Source organism: Neltuma alba, unplaced genomic scaffold (assembly GCF_004799145.2).
Source record: "Neltuma alba isolate B1F8T4 unplaced genomic scaffold, ASM479914v2 tig00011685_pilon, whole genome shotgun sequence".
Lineage (NCBI taxonomy): Eukaryota > Viridiplantae > Streptophyta > Magnoliopsida > Fabales > Fabaceae > Neltuma > Neltuma alba.
In genome coordinates, this window is record NW_021636324.1 from 125,250 (window position 1) to 145,007 (window position 19,758).

The following is a 19,758-nucleotide window of genomic DNA, read 5'->3' on the forward strand; positions in this document are numbered from 1 at the left end:
ATAAACGCATATGATTAGGGGGGATAATGCTGCCACAAATAAGTTTATTAACTTATAAAATAGATGGTTATTCTCTTTATAAATCACGGTACCAGGATTGTTTGGGAAATAAAAACTCAAAATTCGATGTTTCCTAAAATTCTCAAAATTCCATCCGTATTTCATATTTTGGCTCATAAATCTTTGTCCAAGTGGTAGGAAATATTGATTTGCATAATAAGATGAGGATATTGAGATAGACGATGAAATTATTGGTATAAAATGAGATTTAAATGTCAATGAACATAAGAATTATATTGTATTGTTAAATTTTGAATAACTATTTTAATTTAAGAATATTTATTTTTATTTTGTTTAGTGTTTTTAATGACGGTATTTCGAAATATAAGTATTCAGTTGGTCAGAATTGAACTTTTTGCCCATCTCAAAAAATGGATAGGGTGCCCATGCCATAATAGAAGTCATCAAACTTTAATCCGAACTTCTAATTTTATGAAAGATGATGTTTTAATTTTTTTGATCTTGAAAAATCATTAAAGAAAGGCTACACTGTTTAAAGGCTGAAAAATATCATAATATCTCTCGTTTTATTTACAAATTAATTAGAAAATTATTTGCAGAAGAATACCCATCAAACAAAAAAATTAGAGATGGGCAGCTTGTCGATCTCATGAGATGAGCAGAAAATCCAAATAGAACTAGTAATTTAAATGTTTTTTAATTATTTAATTTTACATTTTTGTGTTGGATCAACGAAAAGTTTTGATTTTCGTGCCCAATGTTTGAAATCCCCGCAACCACAGGTAGGGGTGGAAACAGGCCAGGCGGCTTGTTAGGGGCCTATGGCCTGGCCTGCATTTGGCCTGGCCTGACCTGGCCTGTTTCTCAAAAAAGACAGGCTCAGGCCTGTTTGAAGACCTGTTTAGTTAAACAGGCCAGGCTTAGGCTTTTTAAAAAGCCTGTTAAGCCTGTTAGGCCGGCCTGGGCCTGTCAGGAATTTATAATAATAATATATAAAAAATTAATTAATGCTATTATTGTTAATGTACTCTTTTAATTTATTTTTAATTTTAATATTAGTTAATAGCTTAATCTTTTCTTAGATTTTGAAGTTTAGATGACAAGTGAAGATAAAATATAATTTAAAATAATAATATTAATAAATAATGTGATTTTTAAATCTTAAAAATATAAAGAAATAGGAAAGAAAAATTTTGTTCCAAGAATGATAAATTAACTAACTTACGTATTATTTAATTAAGTATGATACCCTCTTTATTCATTATAAAATTAGTATTTTTTTCCTCTATTATTTGTCTTAATTTTAATTTTTTTGTGTGTACTTAAACGTAGTCTTATTCCAAATTTTAACATATAATTACATTAGTTTTCAATAATATTCTTATAAATTATAATTAAGATTTAAAATAGTACTTATGATACTAAAATTTAAATAAAAGACAAGACTAAAAATTAATTATTATGTATGTTTTTTTTATCTTAGCTTTTTTTAAAAATTAATTATTATAATTTGAATTTTTTAAAAATACAGGCCTTTTAACAGGCTTCATCAGGCCAGGCCAGGCCTTTATACAGGCCAGGCTCAGGCTGAAAAGTAAGCCTGTAACAGGCCACAGGCCAGGTTCAGGCTAATAGGCTCCAAAACAGGCCTGGCCTGTTAAAAGCAAAGCCTGGCCTGACCTGGCCTGTTTCCACCCCTAACCACAGGGACCTGGCTGCCAGGTCCCTCCGCTGCCCTCCTCTACCCAAAACATTGCCGTTTGGGTGCAAAATGAGAGGGGCCTGATTGTCTTTTTTTTTTTTGGTATTTGGAAATTTTTTAAGTAGCATCTAATATCTTTTTTTATAAGCATCCAATGTTCTAAAATAATTTTTGTTACACCCAGTATTACAAAATATTCTTTTAGTGACATCCAATATCATAAAATAGTTTTTACCTCAAAAGTGTTTGTGAAATAGCAACAATATTTAAGATACTAAATGTTACTGAAAAAATATTTTAAAATATTGAGTATACAAGAAATTATTGCAAAACACCATGTACTACTGAAAAAATAATTTAAGATACTGAGTTTTAAAAAAAATGAAAGGTGCTTATAAAAAATATTTTAATGCGTTAAGTATATCAAAATTATTTTAGAATATCAGATGCTACTTAAAAAAACTTCTAAAAAAAAAAAAAGAGTCAGTCCCCTCATTTTGCACCCAAAACGGCAGTGTTTTGGGTAGAGGAGGGGCAGCGGAGGGACCAGGCAGCGGAAATTCAAAATACCAAAAAAAAAAAAAAAGAAAAGACATCAGGCCCCCTCATTTTGCATCCAAAACGGCAGTGTTTTGGGTAGAGGAGGCAGCGGAGGGACCTGGCAGCGGAGAGAAGCCAGGTCCCAACCACAGGGAGTTATTGTAATGCGAGAATATAATGGGTTAGCGCTAGGCCGCTAGCCCATTTTACATGAATGGACTGATGTTCATTGTAGGCATTAAACTTCTATTAATTGGGCAGCACTTCAATTTGGTTATCTGTTGATAGAGTTATTTTATTATTATTCCTATTTCTTCACACTCCACACTTTCTGTTATTTTCTTTTGGATGGGAAATTTAGGATAGTTATCCTCATGCATCGTCTTGTGTTGAAGGATATGAACAGTTATCGTGGCAGCCATGAGTGTTGAAATTATGGCGGTTGTATTGCAAGATCACTAATTAACTGGCGAGAGAATATGCTTATGGAAATAGGGTTGCCCATTTAGGTGAGAACTAAGAAGGCTATGCTCAAAAAAGAATTTTATAACTAAAAAACACATTGGAGCCACTAACTACAACAGTGAGCTTTTCTTTCCATTGACAGGGTTTTTAGTCTGTGAACTATATTGTCTCCCATTCCATTCTGGTTATAGTGCCTGCAGTTTATAGCTTCATATGCTTTTTTACCATTAGAGAACTAAATTGATTGGGAACCTTGAAAGCCCGGTTAAGCAATTTAAATTAGTGTTTTGCCATAACATTTTGCGAATAGTAAGCAACTGCATGTCATCTCAATTAATTTTTTTGGTCATGTAATGACACTTTTAATTTTCCTTTGCAAGACGCCACAGTGCATGTCGATGAAACTTTGACTTTTAGTTCTGATTCTGTTAAGTAATGTGTAATTTATTAGGATGAAGATTGGACACGAGGGTCTCGCACAGTTGGTAGGTTAATCTTTTTTCCTCTATATTATATATTATCTGTTATGCCTATGTATTTAATTAGAGTATGTTTTCAAATGAGTGATGATCTCGATATGACAAAATTTCTTGCAGTATAAATTTATTCTTCCTAATGCATACACTTCTACTATGATCTATTCTAACTTAGACAACCTCTTGGGTTCAGACTTAAGAAGGCACAATACTTGATTCTTTTAGCTGTATCTCTATTGGATACAATTACTTTGTGCATGCCATTATTTCCTTCCGTTTTTTGCATTTATTTGTTTAGGCTACTATGGGTTGAAACTGGTCACAATTTTTCTAACCTGTTCGAAGTCATGGGGATGATTGTAGATCATTGGCTCAAAGTCCACAGAGGACGATTCTTTCACTTAATTTTGAAAAATGAGATAGAAACGACTAGAGCAGGGGGAATGGGAAATAAAAAAATGAAGGCAGTGAAATCATAAGTTTTCAGATTATGATCATGCTATTCCATTATTTTTGCTCTGTGGTTTCTGCTGTTGTCCAATAATGTTGGTCTGGCTTTCCCGTATAATCACCACAGTGTTTTGTAAATTTTTATAAATGGAGTGTTTCATTTTGCTGCTGATAGTCTTAAACTGTTCACTTACACTTCATTTTAGATCTTGCCCAAGTGGGGATTTGGATTTATCATACTTGAACATCATTGAGCTAGTGGCTGTATGCTTAAAAGGTATAAAATAATAAATATACATAGATATTTTCTCAACCTTTGACAGGAGTTTCCAAAGATGAACTGTGTGGGCAATTCTTTGATGCTCTGGAGAAAGTCCACTTCTTTAGGACAAATCCTGATGGAACTGATGACTCAGTGCAACTGGAGAAAGCATCTCGTATATTTAATGATGCTGCAACGGTATGACATACTATATCATGAATTTTCATATGATTGTTGATGTTAAAACTTTAGGGAATGATTTGGAAGATCTAAAACCCAAAACGCTGATGTCAACCAAGTGTTCTTTGTTCATTGGTTTTTATGCGCCACTTTTCTTTGTTCATGCTCTTGCATATATTATTTTTCTAATATTGTAATAGCAATAATAATGGCATTAATAAGTTATTTACTTCTCTAAATATTGTAGTTTAATAGTGTGGTCAAGTTGTACCATTATTATCAATTATTTAAAATTGAGAAGTCAGAGTTCATGGTTATCGACCACAAAGAAGGATTTTTTTTTTTTTGGTTTGAAAATTTGAGTTCTAACTCCTAAGTAATCAATGCAAACACCAAAACCCATTTCACCTAGTTAATAACTGCTTGTAGATGGTGGACAAGTATGCCACCAACGTGAACATTGGGCTGATCCTTGGGCTTTAAATTTGGTATATGTAATCTGAGAAGAAGCTAACTGGTTGTTTGCCTTTACTTGTATATGATGTATGTACAGTCAAATTATGTGGGAACTTAGTTCTGCTCTTGGCTGTTTTATACTGAGATAGGCTTTTATTCCGTGTAATGCTTAAGGCTGATGGTATTTAAGTTGATGGAATACAGGTTATTATATTACTCCCTTCGGTCCTATATATAAGCTTCAACTAACCGAATCACATTTGACAAACTAGTAGTTAAAATTAATTAAAAATAATAAATATGTCAAAAATGCTTTTTTCCCCAAAATTTGCCCTTATTTATTGAGAGTAAATGAGAGAGGCAATACATGAAAAAATGATGAAAGAGAATATATGGGGGTAATATTAATATGAGAGAGAGAGAGAGAGTACTAAATACAGTCAACTAAGAGCAAAATAGGAAAAAAAAAAGTAATAAACGATCAGACAAACTCAAAAATAAAGTTTGTATTTTGGATCAGACCCTTCTCCAAAAGTGAAGCTTATATATAGGACTGGAGGGAGTATTTTACTACCTTTTAAGTTCTTCCTACTGGTCTATTCGATTCTGATTAGAGAATTTCCTCTGCTGTGTGGGAGATGGAAAGATCTGAATTTACTACCTTTTAAGTTCTTTCTACTGGTCTATTTGATTCTGATTAGAGAATTTTCTCTGCTGTGTAGGAGATGGAGAGATCTGAATGCCAGGAGTTTGGTCTAAAGAACTTGGCTGAATTGCTGAAATCACAAGGTATGATAAGGGAGTTTGACTTAGGGAAGCTGGATTTGACTTTATGCTCTTGTGTGGAGGGATTAAAATTTACTCTTCTTTGTTTCACTCACGTGGTGTCCACACGTGCACACACAAACACAATGTAATAACATGCATCTGTAACTCTTCCTTGCCATTGACATGCAAGATAATTTCTTTATTAAAAATGAAAACGTTGCAACGCATTTCCATTATCTGTCTGCACTGTCTTATGGCCAAAAAATGCCTGTATATTGGGCTATTGATTGGGATCATAAAATCAACTTAAATTTAAGCATCTGAAGTATTGTTGAAGAATAACTAAACAGTGAATCTTTGCGGTCTGTTGTAGTATTTCATTTTTGGTTTTTATGTTAGGTAATAAGGCAATGCAATTGAAGAAATACCCTGATGCAATTGATTTGTATACTTGTGCAATTGCACTTTGTGAAGAGAATGCTGTTTACTACTGCAACAGGTAAAGATGATTATACTGAATTCTCAACTATCGAATCTTTTTCCTCTGTAGACGTGAAGTGCATGAATGTAAATTTTTGGTATCGATGCTACCTGAAAAATACTTTAGTGTCTCAACTTTTATTTTTCCAGCATAACCACATTGTTTTCTAATCCAGCATCCTGATAATTTCAGCATTTCCCCAATCCCATTACTTATAATTTCAGCCTTTCCTAATCCTATTACTTAGGACAGGCGTTCTCCTTGTAGCCTTTTCTGGTGTTTGATCATTCTCTCTACGAGGGAACCTTTCACAAATGCAGAGGGATTTGGGGTCTATGCTGTATTAATGACCGTTTTCTTTCCTGCTTATTCTCTCTGCCTTTGTGGAGTAAGATACCCTATCCTTTGCCTCTATTTGTACCCATTTTTCTCTCTATCTACATGATCTTTTATCCAGAGAAGAAAGCTATTATTCTTTATCTGGTTTGGATGAAAAATTTGTTCTTGTGCGATGGTTTGCTTGAGAACACCTTAAGGCCTTATCTTATTCTTATGGTGCGCTGAATATGTAATATATTCTTCGTTATCATGTATCAGGGCAGCTGCTTACACTCAGGTCCACAAATACACAGAAGCAATCCAAGACTGTCTTAAGTCTATTGAGATTGACCCGAACTATAGCAAGGCATACAGTCGACTGGGTTTAGCGTATTATGCTCAGGGAAACTACAGAGATGCCATTGATAAAGGGTTTAGGAAAGGTTGGTATACTATTTTATTTCTCTTTTCACTTTTCCCTTGTCAGCCATACCATGTATTTATTTTGGACTCAAAAGAACAAGGGCTTTACCTTGAGAGCAAAGTTCTTTGAATGCTACGAAGCTGTTGATTTCAGGAAATTCATTGCTATCCACTGTTAAAAATATAACATCGTGGACTTGTAGCTCCAAAAACAATATTTTAGTGGGTATCCTGTGCAGGGAGTCAAAAATATATGTAGAGATTGGGGGCGTCAGAGTTAGGACACAAAATAAAAAATAATGCCTATGATTAGCCTTTCATCTCTCCAATTAAGGTTGCATAATCTGTGATATTGTAGAACCTCTGATGTTTGACTATTTACAATACATGCAAATTTATTATTTCTACAGACATTGATTCAAATACTCAAGCAATGCTCAATGGCGTTAATGATCTTACATATAATTTTTTGGTTAATAATCTATTTAAAGATTTGGTTGTTAATAGAGCTTAATGGCTGTTTAGCCTATCCTACCTAGTAACATAGGGCTTCTTGTTGATTTAATTGGAATGAGAGTAAAGCACTGGTGGCAAGGGTGAGGTGGGGTGTGGATAGAAGCCTGATGATTTAAAACCTCCTAATGTAAACCAAATAATAATAATAACAGTATATTAATAATTAGTAGTAAGACGGATCTCAATCTTTGAACTTTTATTCATTATTAAAGCTTCATGATTTCTGACCCCATACTTGTTAAATTGGTAACTATTGTTTCTGTTAATTTTGATGTTTTATGTCTCTGCAGCCTTGCTGTTGGATCCAAGTAATGAGTCGATTAAAGAAAATATACGGGTGTGTTAGTGAATTTCTTCATTATTAGTTTTTGCCTAAAATATTCTTCTATATTATCTTCTTTCTTATCTTGTTATTCATTATGATGTTAATTAACCACAGGTTGCTGAGCAAAAATTGATAGAAGAGCAACATCGTGCAGATCACAGTCAGGTATTATTTATATTTCAATCTTTAATGCTTCATCAACTATTCTTGGGTTTTTAATTTTGCATTCTATACTGTGGTTCAGGAATATCTTGCACCATTAGTAATTTTTGAGTTTATTTTTCTTGAATTTTTTTTTGAAAATGGAATTATTGTTGATTATTAGTTGTAGAGCAACCACATAATACTTCATCAGATCAAATACATGATTAGTGGTAATTCTTCTCGTAGATGATATCTCTAGAAATCAAATCATGGTTATATTATTTTCTCCTGGATATTGAATTTTTTATGAATCCCATTTTTCATTCTCAGTTGATTTTATTAACGTGCGACTTTTTTTTTTTTTTGGGCCAACTATTAATGTGCGACTTGACTGAAATTATTGCCTTTTGCATTAATTACGTACGCATGTTGGGTAGGAATGCAATAACGTTTAAATTCCCTCGTGTCTGAGGGGTGATGGTCTGTTTCTTTTGCAAATCTTTGTTTGTTTTACCTCCCCTAAATGATGAAGCTTTAGGAGGTTGTAATCCTTTCACTGAAATACTTTAGTACGCCTCTTGGGATGTTGTATGCCATATGCAAGATAGCTTGGTATTTTAGATTCTCATGTTTGTGATTAGGAAAATGTGATCAAAGAAAAGATACATTTTATGTTTTTATGAAAATTGATGAAGCCAAAAACTCAAGCGTGTGAAATCCGCTGTTGTTTAGTGGTAGGATGAGGTTACCAATGAGATGGAGACATTCTATACATTCCTGACATTGGAGACAAGTGTTTCAAATGCAGGCATTCTATATATCTCAAAGATGAGTGTATTGAATGCCTTCCAAAAAGGCATTTGGCATCTTACTCCCTGTCCTTTTTCCATTATAAAAGATTATAGCCATTTTTAATCGTGGCATCCTATGCGCAGAGCTAACCATTTTACCGTACAGAATTCAAGATCATCTCAGGAGTCTCAGAACCAGTCCGCACGAGGGTCAAGAGGTAATGCAGCTCCATCACCATTTGACTCGATGCCTTTTAATGCCAACGATCTTGCAAGCATGTTTATGAACATAGCCGCAAACACTGCCAATGCGTATCAAGGACAGCATCCCCAGGAGCGGCAAGGAGAAGATAGCAGCACCAATTCATCTAATGAACCTGAAATAAGAATCGGGAGCAATATTAATTTAAACTTGAACCAAATGCCCGAAGATTTGACGGGCGCTTTCAGGTCTGTGATGGAAGTGTTATCTGGGGCAGCGCCTCCAGGCCGCGAGCAGCCACAAGATCACTCCAACGGAAGAACTGCGCCAAACTAGGCAGTAGTCAGTTTTACTTCTAGCATGCTTAGTGCTGGGACTGCAAATCATCAGCCTTGTAAAATATTTTTCTCTTCAATTTAAATGGTCTTACAGCGTCCGCTTTTGACGTCTTGGTCTCTGGGGCCCCTTCTTTTGCGAAAAAGAAAAAAGGGGAGGCAAAATATGTTGCTAGCTGTCGCTCGCTCATTTGCTAGTACTTCATCAAGCCATAGCTGTAGTAATGGATTTTCCGCGTCTAATCTGCTAAGAGCGTCATTCATAGTTTAGCTGTGATTTTTGTTTTTTTTGGGGGTGGGGTTTGTTCGGAATTTGAAAAGAACAAGAAAGAAATTTAACGGAATAAATTTAGCTTTAATTAGGGAATAAAGTCAGTAAAACCGGAATTCATGAGCTTTGGTGGTGACATTTCGTGACAGACTGCGGGGTTAATCGGAGACGCAGGACAAGAGGGATCATTGTGGGGCCCCCACCCCAGCTGCGATTGCTAGTTATTGCAGTTTGAGGTGGATGTGGTCTGGTGGCTGCTCGTCTCCTGGATTGAGCCCCTGCTGTGGCCTGTGGTCCCATTTCCATGGATTTGTTCATCCAGTTCCGGCGCCTATCTCCATTTTTCCTTTTTAATTTATTGGTCAAATAAGAAATTACTCAAGCAAGATCACGGGAGCCAATGACGTTACAATCAACATGCAACATGGGCCTCACGCACCCCATCCGTGTGCCTACGTAACCCAGATTTCACGGCCCGCAATAAAACCCTAATCTCTTCGGCCCCCGCCACGTGTGTGTGACCCCAGGACCTTTAATCCGTTTTAATTCCCCCCTTTTTTTTGACGGTTCACTTTCGTTATTTGGGTCCCCAACTGCCCCTTGCCGTTGTTTCTGGGTAGCTGGCAAAAAGGTGAGCTTCTTCACAAGACACTCTTAGCGAGCTGCGGAACTTTCTGAAACTCCAACCTCCTTCTCCCTCGATCTCTCCGCCCCCCCAACCTCCGTTATATAACTCCTCTGACCTCCCTCTCTCCTCCCTCCCATATTTCCTTTCTCCTCTTCTCTTCTCTTCTCTTCTCTTCGGACTTTTCTTTCCAACCCCCCTCGCTGCTTGCTGCTCTTTCTCAGCCTCCTGTCTTTGCTTCTTATCAGCTACTGAAGGTCTTTCTGGATTCCTGTTTTGAATTCTTACGTGTTTTTCCTGTTCTTCTTGGGTTTCTTTAGATTATGCCGCTTCCGTATTCTTACTGATTTCGCAAGAGTAACTGCATGTCTAATTTGCTTGCTTATGATGGCCTGTTCTTTGCTTTCTTTCTTTTTTTGGAATTGCCACAGCTCTTTTGCCTAGTAACCTTATCAATATATTTGTTGCTCCGTTATTGTTTTGTGCATGCCTTTTAATTTAGTATGAAATTAGCTCAAGTTGTGGCTTCCGTTGTCCCGTTTGCCCATCTTTGCCATCTTTCGTACCGATAATTGGGGAAGAAAGTCTTAACTTATGTTAATATAATTTTCAATTTCAGGGATTGAGTTGGTATATTACAGAGTGGTCATTCCGTCCTGGAAATGAGTGCCTATATTGTTGGTGTCCTTGTTCCTCTCATAGTTACCATACTATTCCGGAATTCCAGGAATGTGAAAAAACGTGGTGTTCCCCGCCGATGTTGGTGGTGAACCTGGGTTTGCAATTCGGAATCATCGGTTTCCTTCCCCGGTCAGTACGGCATGGAAGGGTGTAACAACTCTTGCAGACCTTTTTGAGCTCGCTTGTAAGCAGCATCGAGACAGGTTTTTGCTTGGGACCCGCACTTTGATCTCGAGGGAGGTTGAAATAACTGATGATGGAAGGTCTTTTGAGAAGCTGTCCTTGGGAGACTATGAATGGTTGACATATGGGAAAACGTTCGAGGCTGTCTGTAACTTTGCCTCTGGTCTAGCAAAAATTGGGCATGTGAAGGAAGAACGAGCCGCAATCTTTGCTGACACAAGGGAAGAATGGTTTATTGCATTACAGGTGTTTGTCTTAACCACTCACTAACGGCTGACTCTCTTCCCCTTATATCTTCCGTTTTACTCTCAATGAGTACATTTTGAGTTGTCTGGAAATTGCGATCCAGCGGACGTGTTATCAGTTTAGTATGTTCCTAGTCTATGAAGTTAGAAGTATGGTTACTTGAAAAAGGGAGTGGCAACATTTGACGCTAAATGACAACGCCTCAGATTTTTTCCCATTTCTGTGTTCCGTATCTATGTCCATGCTTTCCTAGATTGTTATCTACTGCTGATTTATTTTTCGCTAAGATATGGGTGATCTTTTCTTCTTTTGTTCTTTCAGGGTTGCTTTAGACGCAATGTTACTGTTGTGACTATATATGCATCACTGGGAGATGAAGCTTTATGTCATTCGTTAAATGAGGTATACTCTCTATGTCTCTTGAATTTTTGCATTTATGAATTATCAATTCTTATCTTCCTTGAAGGATAGTGTCACCCTCCTCATACTCCGTCCGCCATTCTGTCAAAGATGATCAAGCCTTATATAAGTATTCAGTACTTTCTTGGCATATCGATGTTAGTTCGTGGGCATCACTTTCGTGGCACCTCTGGTGACATTTTTTCTCTTCTGACTAGCTATGAAGTGAATATATTATTTTTATAATATAAAAAGAAAAAATTAAGGGGGAACTTTTATGTAACTTTCCCATATCTTCCAATGAGATCCTTGATTTTAGTCCCGCTCTCTTTTCCTTCCTTTTCTTTCTTCTCCCCTTGCTTGTAAATCCAATCATCGCCCAACTACTTAAATGAAAATTTCTGCAATTTAAATTTCGGTTACCTGCCAATATTCTGTTTTGCGTAGTTGCCTATTTAGCTTGTAGCTTGTTCTTGGTATGGCTATTTAACTTCTAGAAATCTTTCATGGTCCGAGTGTGGTGTGGACCATTGGACTTCGCACATGTTCATGGTCATTTTAGTTCCTGAGTTTATGTGATGAGATTACAAATCTTTGCCAGACTGAGGTTACGACTGTAATTTGTGGGCAAAAAGAACTGAAGAAGTTGGTACACATAAGTGGACAACTTGACACCGTTAAACGTGTCATATGCATGGATGATGATATCCCCCCTGACACCTCATCTGTTGAGCATGGCTGGACAATCACTTCCTTTGCCAATGTTGAGAGACTCGGTAGAGAAAATCCTGTTGATGCTGATTTACCTCTTCCGGCAGATGTTGCAGTTATAATGTACACCAGTGGAAGTACGGGATTGCCCAAGGTTAGGAGTACTTTTGAACTAAGTGTTTCTTCCTATCTTTTCTTTCCTCCCCTTCAGCTATATTGGGAATCCTAAATATTAATCTTGATAAGGTCATAGCCTGGTCTACTGTGTTTCCTTTGATTATCAAATGTATGTTAGAAGAAATATTACTATTGACAATTGAAATGTACTTAGTTTCTGTCATAGCCTGGTCTACTGTGTTTCCTTTGATTATCAAATGTATGTTAGAAGAAATATTACTATTGACAATTGAAATGTACTTAGTTTCTTGTATTATCATTATTATTTTCTTTACTTTATTCTTTTATTATTTGTTATAGGGAGTGATGATGACACATGGTAATGTCTTGGCAACAGTCTCTGCTGTCATGACAATTGTTCCTGACCTTGGGAAAAAGGATGTTTACCTGGCATACTTACCAATGGCCCATATTCTTGAATTAGCGGCTGAGGTATGAGCTGCAATTATCTATACCATCAAGGGGATTGAATAAATATCTCCATTTGTGAGGCATTCTTTTTTCTTTTTTCTTTTTTCAAAAGCTCCTTTTCTCTACGGCATTTCATAACAAAATTTACTGCTTGTTTCAGAATTTGATTGCAGCTGTTGGAAGTGCCATAGGATATGGATCTCCTTTGACTCTAACTGATACATCAAGCAAGATAAAAAGGGGAACGAAGGGGGATGCCACTGTATTGATGCCAACTTTAATGGCAGCTGTACCAGCTATTCTTGATCGTGTTCGTGATGGAGTGCTCAAGAAGGTACTATGAGTTTTGGAATTTGAATACATGCTTGCATATAATACATCAACTGTACTGTGCATGTGTTTCTGGGCTTATCCCTGAAACCCTCCTTTTATATCTCAGTCAGTAACCAAGGCTAAGCTTCACAATGCAGGTAAATGCAACAGGAGGATTGTCCAAGAAAATGTTTGATTTAGCCTATTCTCGCAGGTTGAATTCAATTAATGGTAGCTGGTTTGGAGCTTGGGGCTTGGAAAAGGCTCTCTGGGATGGTTTAGTGTTCAATAAGGTCAGAGCAATCCTGGGGGGTCGTATCCGTTTTATACTCTCTGGCGGGGCTCCCCTTTCAAGTGATACCCAAAGATTCATCAATATTTGTCTTGGGTCAGTACTGCCTGACTGTGACAAATCTAATTGAAATGACTGCTTAGTAACAATTTTTATTTTATTTAAGAATTAAGAGTGACTTAAGAATTCCACACTGGTTGTTCCGTTCAACTCTGGATGATGATTTAAGTTTTCATTAGTGCAATTGCAAACAAGGACAGATGCCTCACACGCTCATCTTGTACAGTTGAGATATTGCAGTACGACCTGGAGGCAATGAGATAGGATGCATGCTACTAAAAGTTCAAAGGCAATACCCCCCCCCCCCGCCCCAGCCATGCCCAAAAAAAAAAAAAGACTCACACACAAGGCTATTCCACCCGTAAATAATATGCCACAATTTAGCTAGATCTGATGTCAAAAATTAATTAAAAATCTCCCGTGGATCTCATTTTTTTATGTACTATATTTGTCATGGTTAATATGGCTCGCCAAAGGAAATAGAACTAGATTCAATCTTGTGCTCTTTTCTTCTTTGGCTTTGGCCCTCCCTTTATTGTTTCCTCTGTCAATCTTTTATTGGATTGCATTTCTCCAGTGCTCCGATTGGTCAAGGATATGGTCTCACAGAAACTTGTGCTGGTGGGACATTCTCTGATTTTGATGATACATCGGTTGGTCGTGTGGGACCACCTCTTCCTTGCTCTTTTATCAAGGTAATTATATACTAGAAGGCGTATGGAGCAGTGGGATTGGATGTAAATAATGCAAAGCAACCATTCAATATGGTCTTCTATATGTTGTTTCATGTCATTTTCAGTGAGAATACTGTTGGTTGATATTCATCTTCATGGTAAATTTGTTCCAAATTTATCAGTCTTAACTTTAGATTTTATGTCTTATTTGGGATCATTATTGATTCATCACTTATGACACTAAGATATAAGAGGGTTGTGTGTGTGTGTGTGTGTGTTTTTTTTTTCTTTTGTTGGGGGAAAGGAGGGGTTGTTCAATGAGAGGATTCAAGACTAAGTTGTGAGCTTTTAAGCTATTATTATCTTGTAATGGTAGTTTACTTTTTGTACTGCATTTCGAAATATTATTCTATGTTAACGTTAAATTTTCTCTATTCAGCTAATCAATTGGCCTGATGGTGGATATTTGACTGATGATTTACCAATGCCCCGTGGTGAAATTGTGATTGGTGGTCCAAATGTCACTCTTGGATACTTCAAAAATGAAGAAAAGACACGAGAGTCTTACAAGGTATGATGCCAATTTCTTCTTTCATTTTGCTTGGGGATGAGAAAGGATGAATTATCACTGTTCTTTAGTTTTCCACCATTGCTGAAATCATTCTGCTTAGTAAAGTTATTCATTTCTCATAAGGTGTATTTACTTTTATATCTTCTATTCTTTTGTTGTAAAGGTTGATGAAAGAGGAATGAGATGGTTCTACACTGGTGACATAGGGAGGTTCCATCCAGACGGTTGCCTTGAGATTATTGATCGTAAAAAGGACATAGTTAAACTCCAGCATGGTGAATATGTCTCCCTAGGAAAGGTATGGCAACTGGTTGGGGAAATGCACTATTTTCAAATATTTCCCTCGTGACTTTTTTTTTTTTTTTCAAAAAAAACTTGCAGGTTGAGGCAGCTCTTAGTGTCAGCCCCTACGTAGACAATATTATGTTGTATGTTGATCCTTTTCACAGTTACTGTGTGGCACTTGTCGTGGCTTCTCAGTCTGCAGTGGAAGAATGGGTTTCAAGGCAAGGCATTGCTTATTCTGATTTCTCGGAATTGTGCAGGAAAGAAGAAACTGTTCGGGAAGTAGAAGCATCCCTTGTAAAGGTATATATATTCTTGTCAAACTCCTCTTAACTACTGACAGTCATGATATTTGGGGATTGAACTTCTTAACTTTTGAAAGATATATCTAGTCGGGAATATAGTTGTGTTCTGACGATCACATGAGAATGATCCAACTGATTTACTTTGATCTTGGAAATTGAAATCTGTCGCTTCCATGGCTCCTTAGAAACAAGTGGGTTGCCTATTTAAAAAAGAAAAATGGTGATAAAAGCCCTTTCTTCTTTTTAATGATGAATATGAAACAAAATTGCAGGAAGCTAAGAAGGCTCGCTTGGAGAAATTTGAAATTCCTAGAAAAATTAGGCTGCTTTCAGACCCCTGGACTCCTGAATCTGGCCTAGTGACTGCAGCTCTCAAGATCAAAAGAGAAGCCATCAGAAAAGCCTTCGCTGAGGAACTGGAGAAATTATATTCTTCATGAGCTGGCGAAGTTATACTCTTCATTCCAATGAGCTGATCTTTTTGGTTTTATCTTAATTCCTCCCCTTCCTTTTCTTCGAAGGGGAGGGGTGATAGTGGCAGGAGCAGGGAAGAAGGTTTTGTATCCCTTCTTTTTGACTTACCTTTGTCACTCGTAGAGGTTCATCAGAGAATTTGCTTGCATACATATGACTCTTGTTTCCATCTCAAGTTTACTTGGTCGAATTAAAACCAACAATTTGGTACAACAAATGTTAAACTCAGTTTTAGCTCTCAAAAATTATCAAGCTGACAAATTTTTTTTTTCTGACCTTTTAGGAAAAAAATTTTAGAAGTTAACTCGTACGTTCGCAAAATTTTAAAATTAAACGAGTCTTGCTTAATTGCATTTGCGGGTTGTTTTTTAACCCCAAAAAAAAAAGAAACTCAAACAAAAGAAGCCACCCGTGATAAAATAATTAAAATAATTACGAGAAGAAACAGAAAAAACGTTACAAAGAGGGCAAATATGAATATGCGAGTACCATTTGCATGTGCATGCCGGTGTGAAGGGGGCAGTCCGGTTAAGCTGCCCTTTTATTTGTGCATTTTACAGAATGAAGGGGGAGTCGCAAATGTTGACCTTATCCCCTAGTCATTCATGCCAAAAATATTTGTATTCACTTCAATATATTGTCATCTATGCATACACGCATGCATATGTGACGGGGTCTAATATAAAAGAAACCAACTAAACGCGTGGGATTTATTACGATTGACCCCGTGCACAACTGCTTTGATTTTGATACACTCCTTCACCCTTCATTCATTTCCCAAGACCTCCTTTTGTCAACCCCATCACTAACTTATTGACTATTGTCCTCCTTGCATCTGCATCTTGCCACACAGAGACGCTGCATTTTCTCAAAGCCTGACGTATTTCAATTTTTATTTTTATTCATTATAAATACTCAGCATTCCTACACTAGCTCAGTGACAATGGGCACATGTTATAGAATTAAAAGTAGTAGTGAAGTACCGATATACTTATACAGCTTATAAGTAAGCCCAATCCAAATTAACTTTCAATATTCACAGCTTCAATTTATTAATTTTAATTTAAATTTCAAACTCCAAATCACAGCATAAGATCATCGCTAGTTGCGGAGCGAAATATGTCATCGTGACTAACAACCAAAAGGGTAAAAGATGAACAGAAAAAACTCTCAAACAAAACCAGTCAGTTACAATACCATCTTTTTTATTTATCTAACTAAGAATCTCAACATTACAATTTTTTTTAATTATAAAAATAAAGGTATTCTTGGACCCTGTCTAAGCTGAGTTTTATCGAGCAATTTTAAACGCGCACTTGACTCAAAATGAAAGATCATATTTTTAGAATATCTGAAAAATGAAACCCAAAATGTTATCTCCTCCGACATGACCATTTTGCATTTTGCTCGTATTGTCATATTTGGTGGGTCCTGCTCATGATCTTGCATCTGGTTTCCCACCATATATATTTTCAAGAATAAATTCCTTCCTTTTTCTAGCTCATATCCCAGAGTTGGGTTTTCCTTTTTCCCTTGACATCCTTCTCCTTCTTCCTCCTCCTCTTCCTCTTCACCCTGTTCTCTTCTTCTGCAAACCATATCATGAACAAAAATGGACACAAAGATGAAAAGTCATGCTGCTACTTCCACCCCAGACAGGTAGTTGTTGGGGTTTGTCCCTTATGTTTAAACGAGAGGCTTCTCGTATTGGCTACCAAACAGAACCTTAATCCCTCTATCTCCACGAGCAAGCTTCAAACTTCCTCACACAGAAAGCCGCAAGCTTCTTCTATTCACAAGATCTTTGCTTTCGGGTCTCTGTTCAGCCGTCCAGATTCCCAGCACTGGAAATCTCAGACCTATCAGTATGATGATTCCTCTCCTAGCCCAGAAGGTGATCCTTTATCTTACACTAATCTTTGTTTTTATTACCGATTTTTTTCTAAGAGAAAAATGTCCATCATGGTGTTCCTGCAATCGCTTCCATCGTTATTAGAGGAGAATTAACGTGGTGCGCATGTGCGCGCGTGTCTTTATGTGCAAGATTAGATTGTTGTGTTGATGACAGTATTAAGGTCAAAAAATGCGTAGTTGCTAAGATAGGATTGGTAAGACAGACAAGAAATGAAGGTTTTCCTTTCATTCATTCTTTGTCTGTTTGGCGTGGCGTGCGAGTTTCAGATGCCAAGACCATTATGGTGCTCAACTGATCGTATATCTTGTAGGATCATGGATATTGTGGGGAATTAGGGCACAGAAATATCTTATTAATTTATTCAGTTATTCAATATATCTACCTGATTTATATGTTCTTCTGTCTAATCTTCCTGATCAACGGAGTTTAAAGTCCAAATAAGCCCATTTTTTATTTTATCTTTTGGCCAGACTTTGGACAAGTGGGTGTGTATTGCCTTGCTCAAGTTCAAATCAATAGAGTTAAGATATCAATGGAGCACATTTTATATCATCTTCTATACACCTAACACGAACAGTGTGGTTAGGTGCAACTATCCTGCTTGATTTAAAGTCTAAACCAAAAAGCAGATCCATCCAATTGACTCCTCTGTTAACTTCACTTCTTTGTTTCTCTCATCTCTGTCAATTTTTATTTGTTTCTTTTTGCTTCTTGGTACCCACAATGACATTCAAAAATTTGCTTTTGCAGAGTCGTTCATATCAATCAAATTCGAAAAGAATGGGATGGCCTCTTGGGAAAAGAACAGTACTACAACCACCACCACTACAGAGTCTAAAAACAAGGTGCCCTTAGAGACCACAAGGAGCGTAATAGAGCATGGGAAGTCACGTGACACGCTTAGGTGGCGAAGGAAGATAGGCCACATCTTCCATCTCATGAGATGGAAGAGACCCACAAAAAGCAGCGTGGAGGGTGCGAAGAAGGTGAGAAAAGGTTGGATGAGGACTTCGCTAACAAAGAGAAGGACCATGGAATAAAAGAAAAAGAAACACTGCCTGAAAGCCCTTTTCTTCTGCACTACACCTCCATTTGTGGGGCAGGCCCAATTAAGTGTGACTGTAAAGTTATAAAGATACTGTTCACAATATGGTAGAGTCAACATAGCTTTATCGCTCGCTCAAAAGTGCGCTTTGGTTCGCAAAAAAAAGAAGCTTTTATATGCTTTGGGTACTTTGTAATTCTTTTCTTCTCTTTTCTCCCATTGTTGTAGACAGTACAGGCTGTAAAATAGGTGTTGAAATTGCTTTGGCTTTAAGGTTTATACTTCAAAATAAGATAACAAGGCATTTTGAGCATTCCTTTGCCTATTGACGAGCACTGCCAAATCACCCGATATTTGGTGCCCCTGATGGGAAACAAACAAGGAAGGATACAGGAACAGGACTTGTCTTGTAGTTGTCTTAGTGCGAGAATGTCCAGATTTCAAATATCACTCGAGTGGAATGGGTTATAGTCTAAAGATGAATCGCTAATCAATTCAATGATGATGATGATGAATCAAAACTATGCTGTTGGCACGTGCAACGCACAGAGCATGGGTGTGTGTGACGAATATCTATACACAGGACCTTTAATGGCGTCGTCCCGCCCACTAGGCCCATTGGCAACAACAGGGAGAGGACCACGGCCAAAGAGAAAAGATTATTCGGAGCAGACGAAAACGACAAGACATAGCCGAATCTCCACCCAACTAATATCAACAACTGTATCAGAAGAGGGACATGCAGATGCAGCAACCGTGTCATCGTCTGCGTCATATGGCAATTTATATATATATATTCATTATTGCACATTCTCTGTGCAAGAAGAGGGTATGTGACCAATCAAGAATGTGATCATGTTTAGATATATATGTACATCAGCCTTCACGTTTAATGCAAAAATCTCTGGTTCGCTGTATCTGTCTTTTATTGGTTGAGAGAGAGAGAGAGATAGATTGTCCGTTGCTCAAAAGCCTGCATGTGCTCCTCCCGTCCGGGATAGCATTGTGGAGGGCATTACACAGGAAAAAGCAGATGTGATTGGAATAGAGAGAAAGAGCCAAGTGAGGACCCTTAAAGGCTACCCTATCCTATCCTATCCTTAGTCAACACAGCCTTTGAGTGTCGCTTTATTTTTTTGTTCCTCAAGCTAGCCTCAGCGGAAAGGTGAAGTTATCCATCACCATATATCTCTGTTTCAGCCTAATAAAATATTAATAATGCAGATTAACACCGCCCGAATCCTAATGGCTACCTAAGTTAGCTAG

At 37.1% G+C, this 19,758-nt stretch overlaps 3 protein-coding genes across 4 annotated transcripts; all 3 read left to right on the forward strand.

Moving 5' to 3' along the window:
• The first annotated feature begins 3,136 nt into the window (after positions 1 to 3,136).
• On the forward strand, positions 3,137 to 8,975 carry LOC114716702 (small glutamine-rich tetratricopeptide repeat-containing protein 2). 2 transcript variants are annotated; one of them, XM_028901744.1, is made up of 8 exons: positions 3,137 to 3,213; positions 3,978 to 4,114; positions 5,275 to 5,341; positions 5,720 to 5,819; positions 6,399 to 6,562; positions 7,349 to 7,395; positions 7,498 to 7,548; positions 8,485 to 8,975. In XM_028901744.1, exons 3-8 carry the CDS (start codon positions 5,278 to 5,280, stop codon positions 8,854 to 8,856), a joined length of 798 nt encoding a protein of 265 aa, XP_028757577.1. In that variant the 5' UTR covers positions 3,137 to 3,213; positions 3,978 to 4,114; positions 5,275 to 5,277; the 3' UTR covers positions 8,857 to 8,975. The 2 variants fall into 2 exon arrangements, with proteins under 2 accessions (XP_028757577.1, XP_028757576.1); XM_028901743.1 differs by having other exon boundaries at positions 3,166 to 3,213; positions 3,956 to 4,114.
• A 1,395-nt stretch (positions 8,976 to 10,370) lies between these two features.
• LOC114716686 (long chain acyl-CoA synthetase 9, chloroplastic) lies at positions 10,371 to 15,777 on the forward strand. The gene is given in 12 exon segments (XM_028901720.1): positions 10,371 to 10,499; positions 10,501 to 10,861; positions 11,183 to 11,263; positions 11,862 to 12,125; positions 12,449 to 12,580; positions 12,720 to 12,893; positions 13,030 to 13,259; positions 13,801 to 13,918; positions 14,337 to 14,468; positions 14,632 to 14,766; positions 14,850 to 15,056; positions 15,331 to 15,777. Coding segments are annotated over 12 exon segments (2,088 nt in total). The 5' UTR covers positions 10,371 to 10,413; the 3' UTR covers positions 15,499 to 15,777.
• Positions 15,778 to 16,911: 1,134 nt separating this feature from the next.
• On the forward strand, positions 16,912 to 18,817 carry LOC114716661 (uncharacterized). Its single transcript, XM_028901692.1, is given in 3 exon segments — positions 16,912 to 17,426; positions 18,198 to 18,427; positions 18,430 to 18,817. Coding segments are annotated over 3 exon segments (696 nt in total). The 5' UTR covers positions 16,912 to 17,134; the 3' UTR covers positions 18,604 to 18,817.
• The last annotated feature ends 941 nt before the right edge of the window (positions 18,818 to 19,758 follow it).